General features: G+C 42.4%; 1 protein-coding gene across 1 annotated transcript in view; it reads right to left on the bottom strand.

Annotated features, from left to right (window-relative positions):
- Window positions 1-10518, bottom strand: part of T265_03544 (hypothetical protein) — a gene marked incomplete at both ends in the record, with an annotated part of 18720 nt that overhangs the window by 5226 nt on the left and 2976 nt on the right. Inside the window, 4 exons of the mRNA XM_009168056.1 lie at window positions 1912-2186; window positions 3740-4009; window positions 6620-7316; window positions 9505-9610. Of these exons, the coding sequence (XP_009166320.1) occupies window positions 1912-2186; window positions 3740-4009; window positions 6620-7316; window positions 9505-9610 (1348 nt within the window). The remainder of the gene's footprint in view (window positions 1-1911; window positions 2187-3739; window positions 4010-6619; window positions 7317-9504; window positions 9611-10518) is intronic.

The raw sequence follows: 10518 nt of genomic DNA, 5'->3' as shown, positions 1-10518 counted from the left end.
GACACTTTTATGCGTGGCACATGGCGTTGAAGGTACATTTTTGCCATTTAATCTCACACCAGACCCAGTATGACGGTCACTTTGTGCCTGATGTGCGAGTCTTGACTGTGCTAGCGCACACTGCGCCTTGAAGAGCATTCAGCATTGTTTGTCCTTTCTTTGGTTGTTGGTCCTTAGACGCGTGTTCCCATACCAAAATCTTTACATAGTTTGGGATCCACTTCATCAGACTGGCACTGCCCTTGACATGATCTCGAACGAGACGTTTCTCTCTTTTCTCCTATATTCTCCTGTTACTCTTTCGCATTCATCGCTTGCACTCACTTTTTATGTTTGTGACCATGCTCTTCAAAAATAAATGATAATAGTTATGTGTATACAGTAACTCACCGCCGTTTTCAAACAGTCTATCAGGGTTATTCCTGAAACTTCGCAATCCTGCCTCAGCAGACAGCCAGTGGGACTAGTTAGTCTTTGACTAAGCCTCTGATGATGATAGTGATCATGTCTCCTGATTTCTTCATTTCTTACTGGTTTGTTGGACGTCGTAACCTTCATTTTGAATGTTCTATTCGATATCACATGTGTTCTGCGTTTTGTGACTCCTGATTTAAATAGTTGTGTCACTCTTTCCGACGCGTATGCATGCTGATTTTGTAAGGAATCTTATGTGTTGTGATATGAAATTAGTCTGTTCCCTCTAGTAGTTCTGCTTTGCACATCTGTACTCTCACTAATCTATTCAAAACGCTGGTGCGTTTTGGCAACGTGTGTGAGATTCTTTTGGGCTGTCTCATGTGCATCCTCCAGTTGTTTGCCACTTCTGGTTTTCTGCTGCATGGCCAATAGTGTAAAAATTCTGCATTCCTCTCGACCATACTGATTAAAAAATATAGAATCTAGCTTCTCTTCTGTGTGAGGAATTAGGCATCCGCCAAACGACATGCTCCTTTGATTATACAGTGTCATAGTTGGGTAGAATTTTATTCTTGATTCTCATGCATACGGACCGAAGATGACTAACCATGATTTCTGCCGGCACGCTGATGTTTGCTAATTGTGGTAGTGTGTCCTGTTTGTCCCATCCAATGAATCTTGCAGTTGTTGCATTGAATGCTGCACAGAACATTGGCAATCCTTTTGGCCTTCGGCGAGTGCATGATACTGAATCACGAGCCGTCTGGTGTAACAAGGTCACAGAAGGTTTCCGGTTAGATGGTCAGAGATCACCTGATACCAGCGTGCAGACATACAACCCACCCGCATGCATATCCGCGTGGTTGAAAGGCTATTCTGCAGTTTTTGGCAAATGGTGACATGACGTTAGTAATAATAATAATAATAATAATAATAATACGTAGTGCATTACCATGGCAGTAATTGGATACAGAGCCAGGCAGCCAAACGCGAAAGCAGCCGAACGAATTTATTTATTGATCTCCCGAGTCACTGCAAGTGAACTGTAGTTGCGGTTTTACACGAAGGTCATAGCTAATCACCTATCAAACCATAGCCATAGATAAAACTGTATGCAACTCGACCAGTTCTCCTAAAGAATACATTTCGGTGTTGCCGTGATTTTAGGGCACATCACAATATACATAGGATGGCTTAACTGAAAACCTCCAGATAGTTAATTTCTCGTCCTATTTGGCGTTCCAAAGGAGCGCACAATAAGCAAGCCACTGTAGTTGTAAACCTTGGGTTTCTATTTTGATTCTGAGCAAAATGCGCCGGCCAACTCTTTACCATATGCTTTATTCAGTAGCTAATTTCATCGCATTCGAATATCCTGTGCTTCCTACTAGAAATGTGAGCTTTGGTAGGTACGCTAGTAAATAGTAAGCTAGTTACATTACAGAGTGATACTTGCAGCGATAGGTTTAAGGGCTACGGTTCTAGATTGCTTACCATGTAGAAATGTATCAGATCTCTTAACGACTCGAAATGACCGGAGTTTGTCTGTGGATAGAGTTGGTACGATGCTGTCTCCGTCAGTGACCGCTGCGAATCGGACAGAGACGTTTCTTCAGGAATGACAACTGAAACAAACTGATGCCGAACTGAATCACCTAACAAATAGCTGATCACATAACCAGGGAAGGCGGAACTGACACGCGTGAGAAAGGCACCGCTTCGTCCATCTGCTCGCAGCAAATGCTCAGCCAGCATTTTATTCATTACTCCTGGGAAGAATAGAGATGGAGAAATTTTTATGGCTTTAAGTAACCAGACCGAATAAAGGCTGGCAAGTCAACTCATTAAGAAGAGAAGAACGGCGAAAGGCTAATGCTGATAAACGTTTGCATGGATATGAACCAGTTAAGGAAGTGTTTCCAGTGATTGATGTTAGAAATCCGATTTTTCGTTCCCTAGTGTCAAGTCTGAAATTAAAGTATACCGTTCGGCTTGGAATATAGCTTCACGTTTGGCAGCTTTAGACGGGCATGCATCAGCTCGAGAACGATCACAAAAACTGATAAGATATAAACATAGAGGATGTATATTTTTAGCTCCCGCACAGAGTCGGACACAGAATCCCTACTGCCCTCTAGTTCCAAGACAATATCTAGTTTCTCAGTCCTGAAAACTTCAGTCATTTTGTCTGATTGCATAAATATTCAATGGTAACTGAAGCACCAAGTTCACATACACAGAACGCGTTCGTGTGCTGGACTCGGATCACCAGCCATCAGTCCACTCAGCATAGAGTTCTGTTCATTCTCACTATATGTACTAACAGCTGATACTTCAAGATGTACTACTCTTCTGCTTTTTCCACCGTGAATACCCGATTTCACGTAGGTTGGAAACTCGGATATCCATACTAATGGCAGGCGCTCACAATAGTTGAGTTGTTTTCGAAATTTACGGGTACGTTATCCGTGTATTCGTTGTTTACTATTCTCCTTCTCACTTGTTCTTCTTCTCTCCTCACCCCATTTCTAGTGACATCTCCGCAGGCCCGTTCTTAAGGACAAACAGATCCGTTCTTAGCCAAATGCCGTTGGCTGCAATCCGCACGGTTTACGCAGCAGCCACGACCACAGACATTTTGAGATTGTCCTTCAAACCTCGACACTTAGTTCGTCTGGCAGTCAGTGACCAAACTCTGAAACAATCTGGACAGTACAGTGTTCTTTCATGTTCGTCGGACTCGCTTTTCATTGTGTGCTATGTCTCCGCGACCCTGCAAGATACCGGGCGTTCTGCTTGTGAAGTGGCTCAATCAGCTAGACTTAGGCTTGATTGTACCGTCTGAGGGAAGCTGATAAATGCTAACTGAATGGTGCATTAACGCCAGAAGTCGCATTCTGTCATTCAGACACATAGGCACACATTTAATGGGTACCAGGAATGGGCGGAAGGCTAATCCAGTTTCCTGTACTCTGCATATACCTATACAAACTATGGGAAACCGTTTCTCCGGATTTGGGAAAGTATGGCGCTCATAGAACAGCCATAACTAAAATAAGCTAATGGTGATGAATTAAGCACAATATCCATGTTTTCCTTTTGGCAGGAGCACAGTTGAACTAAATTCCTGATGTCTCCAATATGTCTTGGAAATGAAATGTCTTTGGGAAATAGAAAAAATCATATTCTTTTGCTTGAAAGAGGGACAACTCTAGTGAGCCGTCCACACAATTCTTACTCAAAGAAAATTCAATGTCTAAAATTGCACCTTGGGTGCGACAATGAAAGGACATTTTTGACAAACACATTTGCACATGCTCACCATGAAACCATGTAGGGACGTCGCGGAAATCGTTCTCGTTCAAGCCGTCAGGTGGGGCTTGTCGCGGCAAATGAAACTCTCGAATTAGGCGAGGTGCTTCTGATTCGTGGAACCAGGACAGATTCGATTTCTTTTGTTCTTTCTGGTTCACAGCTTTAAATAGTTTCTCCTGTCGACGCCTAATTTCTTCGGAGACATTTTTTGAAAGGAAGTTTGCCGGTAGGGTATTTGATTTCAGTTCAACATTCATAAACTCTCGTCGTCTTGGAGCTGAGTAGATGGATTAGAAATACGGCAGGATTTTTATCTATGCAATGGAATATTTATAGTGAGAGAACCCAGCGGTTGTGCGTGAGAAAAATTACAACAACAAAGAATAGGGGAGGCGTCAGTCAGTCTATGGTTAGCAAATAAACTGTCAACTATATGTGACTAAAAACGCCGTGAACCGATATGAACGACACTCCTTTTTAGAACATCTTGGTTCTAGAACATTACATTTGCCAACCTACGGGCCACTCATATCCACCAGAAAATAATCAGTACATGTACTTTTTCGATGCGTAGAGTGACTGCAGAATGCCAAGTTTGAAACAATCTGTTCCAAGTGCTCTACAATTCTGGGATAGTTTAGTACCATTTGAGATGTGCGTAATCGATCAGAATTTCTAAATCTCTCAGCATGGATAGCACAAATTCCCACGGCAAATTATTCACCCTACTACTACTCTAGAATAGGACGTAACAAAAACGGTCCTGCGAATGATCACGGCATTATTAAACGTCAGTTCACTCACCCACCCATAGTATAACTATCTCAGTGATACGACCGAACTCGACGTGATTTCTCCAGAACATATTGTGCTGATATCTTGCTGAAACCGATTGCTTCGTGCGCTAGCATGGGCTGTATCAGACATAAGTCTAGTGCAGTTGTATTGACCCACCGTCAAAATCCAGAGCTACGTTGATAAAAATACTTCTGTCCGAACACGTTGCTTAACATGGCGTTGAAAGCTCCAGGCATCTTTAACTATACCAACATACATCCTTTTTATTAGTTTTGAAATAACGATCGAGAATCTTACACCTTCAGCAATACCAAAGAAATCAGCATAAGATGAGCTTTCTGTCCACTGAACTTGCTAGTACACGATACAGACAGGAAGGTTATTTACAATAGCACACATTGTTAGACAATAGTCTGACTACATACTACCAAACGCGTCTGAAAAATCTGTGGTAATAAGAGAGCTACGTGAATATTATTCGTCATCAACCACACCAAACCTTCCTTAAGCCCACCAAAATCTGTCAGCAAATGTGGACTGCAATACAGAGACGTTACTTTCTTAAAGGCCTAACGGAGGTCGATCTGTAGGCAAACAAAATGGCACTAGACGCGGAGAGAATGGCTTTATATAAAAAGACGTGTATGGTTTGACGAATGCACTACTTCACAGGTTAGATTTTAACCTCTGGGGATCGGTCTGACTAAATAGTGAACCAGGATGTCGCTCAATGATGCCATCCAATGCACATGAGTGTCATAACTTGCCAAGTAGTTAATACACTCGCAAATTTAACACAGCTTTAGACTGTCTCAGTGCTAGAGTTGTCCCCACTTAACAGAACGCCCCGGGCGTACTAAGAATAATTAAAATGAAATTACTCACAAATTTGAACCCATGCGAGAGTTTCTAGTGTAATTAGCCTTGATGTTTACAAAGCGACTATCGACCGTATTTTTAATTTCTTTTATGATGATGGCGGTGCCCGTGGGTCATGAAGGTAATTTTTATTGGGGCTTGCTCGTTACATTATCGTAGGTTTTATCATTCAGGGTCACAAGAGTAAAACGATATTTTTAGTGCATCACTGTTATCATCACCAAGCTCTTGTGGATAAATTTTCATTTACTCCTAAATTCGACAGAGAATGTCCTCTCAAGAAAGACCGTCCTCCCGAAAATCCTCTCTCAGACCGTCCACCGTGGGCGCTCTTTGTTCAAAGGGATAGAATGATCACCGCCTTATCTGATGGATCTCACAAGTAGACCACTTGGGAAAGAAATGTGGTGTAGTAGTGAGGGTGTATCGACAAGGTACTGTGTGACTGATTAAACTACGTCAGTTGTTTTTAGTTCCGATCAACTTCCAAGATGGCCATTAGGATTTTATTAATTCTTCATTGAGCGTTATTAACTTGTTATGTCAAACGATGACTATCAACGAATGTTCATCTTACGGAAGTAAACAAGTTAACAAAATGAACACGTCTAAATTCATCAAAGAAAATTGTCAGCAGACACCTAGATATACACTCATCTCCTTCTACCAGCCGGTTGGTGCTTCAAGCTGACATCCCAGGCCTTGGTTAAGAATGAGATCCTCTTGTGGATAGTAGACATTTCAAGATTGGACACCCTTCCTATCAAAAAGGGGTTAGTTATTCTTAAGGGCAGTACATTTTAGATGCCAGCAGTTCTACAGTTGGTCAAAAAAATGATCTTGCGGTTAACCATTGTTTCGCGATCGTGGTCGAATACGCTTAAGATTCACGGAAATTCTATTTACATGCCATTCTTCTGCAATTTTTCTACCGTTTTCTAACATGTATGCACGTAAGCTTCTCACTCACTCGATTTGTCTGCCATGCAATAGAATGATAAGTTCTTTCAGCGGCCTTAACCCTTGTCTTCGTCAAATAAGCACAGCCGTGTGATTCATTGAATTGGGCTTTAATGATTGATCTTTCACAAAATGCGATAGAACAGCTACCAGTATCCTTATGCTTGGGCGCAAGTTCTGCACTCACTTCTGTTTTTCTAAATAGTTTTAATAGTTTCTCTTGGCAGAGTCTCATATAAAGAAGACTTACTTGGCGATGGAAGTGCAGCAAAACCGTTGGACCGCGAGTTTGCGTAAGATCGCCTGAAAATCACTGGTGAGTTTTCTGCGAACGCCAAGTTTGGAACAGGTTGTTTTATGGAATAAAATTCATTGGGACCACCACCGAACCCGCCCAACATTTCCTGCGATCGGGTTAAATCAGTTACGACACTTGGTAAGTGGCGTACTTCGTCGTCCACCAGCGGAACAGTTTCAAACTTCGCACGGGAATCACTGTCAGACTCTCCATGTGGGCTAGATTCAACAGTTGGATGTGGAGCATTCTGGGAGTTCAATCGGGGGCTCAATTCGGGACTCGTGTGTAGACTGCTTTCGGAGCTGCAGCGTTGGTCGGATATAAAAGACAAACGTAAACGAGTTTCCATGTCTGAATATGAGGCTTGATCCTGTTCGATCTCGTGCACTGAACCATTTTCTGATATCAACAGACGTCGAAATCCTCTGGATTGATTAATGTTCACCACGTCACTATCTGTGCTGTCACTGCCTGTCGAAGATGAGGATAGTTTTCTTTTTGACGTTTTGTGTCTTTGTGAAATTTGAATTTGGGTTGGATCGGATGTGAGATCAGGAATCGAAGGTGTACGAATGTGAACAATCCGTTCTTCTGTTCTCCCTGGTTCATAACTCCATGCTGGTCCATCGCAAGGGTGAAGGTCCATGGACTGGGAGGGAGATTTCGCAGAAGCTTATGACAAATTCAGTTGTTTTAGTGATGTATCCTTGCGCATCAGGCTGTTTTTCTAATCCTCTGTACTCACTAAATTAGCTCTCAGATTGACAAGGTTGCCCAACTATCACATGAAGGTACATATCAGATAGTTAGATTAGGTACCTGTTTGATCAATTTCAGCTATCTAATAGGGAGACAAACACCGTGATGCGCAGGAATTTCTCTTTAATCTATTCAGCAACACTAAAAAAATTTAATCAATTTCACATCATATGAAGGAAAAGAGGAGCGAAACGAAGTCATGTAGATGCAAGTTAATCGGGTCCTGTTGGTAGAAAGCTGATGGCTTGTTATAAGGTCCTTTTTACGCACAAGCTTGGTATGTATCGACTGAGAAACTGGGCCACCATGCATGCTAACAATCTCTAGATGACATGTTAGAGGAACACCTTTTAAGATCACTTTTATGACCCATGGTTAGGATATGTACCACGATTAGAAATCGGCCCCATCGACTAGGAGTACAAGGGCCAAAATATTATGTACCAGTCCCAAGCCGGAAGAGTTCCGGCTGTGAGTTTGTCATAACTTAGAACTGCTACAACACACTGGCTTGATGGAGCTCATCATCCAACTTCTTTCTAAATGCCCAACTGGTGTCGATGTACCACGACATTCCCTGAATTCACCTAATGGATTACTGTATACTATTGCTTCTCATGAAATCGTAATTGATATATAGATGCCTCTGTCACTCAATTTTCCCCGTGTATTTGTAGCAGACTTTACGACACGTCAGAATACGCCCACCAAACATTTACCGTAAATTTTTGATCCATTTTACGACCATCCAGAGTGCGAGTATTTTCGGAAGCCTTGAAGCTTTCGACTGTCCCATTTCCGTTTCCATGATAAAATGAGAAGCGAGGGGTAGTGATTAAGTAGATATGCTGGTTTTGGTTAACCTAACCTAGCCAATTGTTTCTGGCTTGGAAAAGTTCTTCTCAACGACCGAATTGTTGGCACGGTTCTTTTAAAAAGCAAACTGTATAGATTGTGCTCATTTGCCTCATTACTTTCCAAAGGAAGAATTTGCCCTAAAACTTCTGACGCCTGTATGATTACCTGTACTGGAAGACGAAACACAAATACTACCTGACCTGCGCTGTTTAGTCACGCACGTTCGATAGACTTATTAAAACTCTTGGAACTGTGCGATGCCTAATTCGGTTGCCTACTGTCATCATATTTAAGGTGGAATCGATATTGGTAGTATAGAGAAAGTGACCAGTTAGCAAGGAACTAAATAGAGAAATCGACATCGAGATCACGGCCTGTAGAATTAACAGAGCGAATCAACGGTATGTTCTATTGCAAACGCTTTGTTGCTGACATCTTTGTCATATGCAAGGATGCCACACAGATGCAGAACAGATACCCCAAAATCTAAATACAGTGCAGCCCGTAATCCGACTAAGGACCGATTCAATGTTGAATATTCCTTCTAACAGAATAGCAGACGGTCACATAACCAGGATTGCCAACAATAAAATCACAACCAAAGTTTTAAGACAGTTTCGGATTCAGAAGTCGTCCGGCATAGTTCAGGACAGTGTGCCTTTCCTACAACTGACCTGGGGCACTGGGCCGACACAGGTACCACCCGTCAGCTGTCATCACAGAACATTCACTAAATCTGCTACCGGAGTCAGTCATCATCACAACAAACAGTTTGGATGCACCAAAATGCACTGGCATCTAAGACTCATTCTGAAATTCTAGTCATCAAACCAAACAGCCATTAGTGCACCGCGTAGAAACCATGGCTGTCTGAAGTTTCAAAACAAACTCAAATGTCCAGTAAGGTACGACTTTTGGCTTGGGTTTCTCCGTGGTTAAGCAGCAGTAGGGAATATCTAGCCTAACACAACCGCAAAAATAAACCATTTTACCCTTTGCTCTTCTTCCACATCTACCCCTCGATGTTCTTTTAATTTCATTCATTGTCGAGTATCTGTAATATCGATCGGCTGCACCTTGATATCCGGTGGCGTGATATCTGGCTAGAAGTTAGCTTAGAATTCCTACACTACAGCTGGTCATTACAGAAGTGTTTTCCACTGGAAGACATTGCTTTTGATTTTCAACCAAACGCACACATCAAAAGTGCCCAAACTCACCACTGCACGACGAGAGGCGTACGATCCACCTCCTACATCCGTATCGATAGGTTTCACATCTGCCGTGAGGAGATGGTCATTCGAGAGCATCGGCTGACGACCCCGACTGAAATGCGACCCATAAAAGTGAAACAAATGACCAGTGTACCAATTTGGGCGTGTCGATAAAAAGGTTTCCCACTTGTAATTTACCAAGCTTATTGCTTTTCAAAATGTACAACGGTTTTGCTTTTTTTAGAAGTCGCGAAGTGACAACCATGACATAATAATATTTCTTCTGTGGGGTGTCAGTGAATTTCGCCGGAGTCAGTACCCTGAGTAGCCTTGAGTGACAGACATATTTTAGCCTGGTTTAGATAGCCGTTCAGCCAACAATGGGTATCGTGCCAGATTTCTTCTCCTTTCTACCCCAGTAATGACCATTTTTCGCGGTGAGTGTACAACCCACAGTAATCAATTTCAGCTACTTGCCTGCTTACCTGAGTAGTTTAAGGAGTAACGTGAAATGATACAAAGTGCACATGTTTGACAATCACCATTCACGCGCATATGGAGAGCGATTCAGGTGAATGCAATTACAAACAGGTCTCCAAAATCATATAAACAATCCCACTAGGGAACCACATTGAAAAAAAACATTAAAGCCTCTTCGTTACACAACTGTAGACCTGAGGTCTATTGACCAGATCGGTCAAAACCCTGAAATATTCCGACGCATATTTCTTCTAACCTTATGTCTCTAGGAGATAAAACGGCGTTAATCCGCGGAGTAAAAGATAAACTATATTGCAGGACGCGAGAGTCCACTAAAATGAAACAGTTCGGCATATAGCGCAACATGGCTCCGAAACCTAATCGCTGAAGCTCGCTCTAAATGATACGTCGTGTATTCATACATATGTAGACGTAGAGTAACAGATAAAAAAGTAGACAGAGAGGGGATAATAGACAGACGGATAGACAGGCAGACAGGTAGGCAGGCAGACGGACGGACGGACGGACGGACGGACGGAC

Source organism: Opisthorchis viverrini, assembly GCF_000715545.1.
Source record: "Opisthorchis viverrini unplaced genomic scaffold opera_v5_51, whole genome shotgun sequence".
NCBI classification, from domain to species: domain Eukaryota; kingdom Metazoa; phylum Platyhelminthes; class Trematoda; order Opisthorchiida; family Opisthorchiidae; genus Opisthorchis; species Opisthorchis viverrini.
Note: the sequence above shows the minus strand (reverse complement) of the source record. Positions and strands in the feature narration are given on the sequence as shown.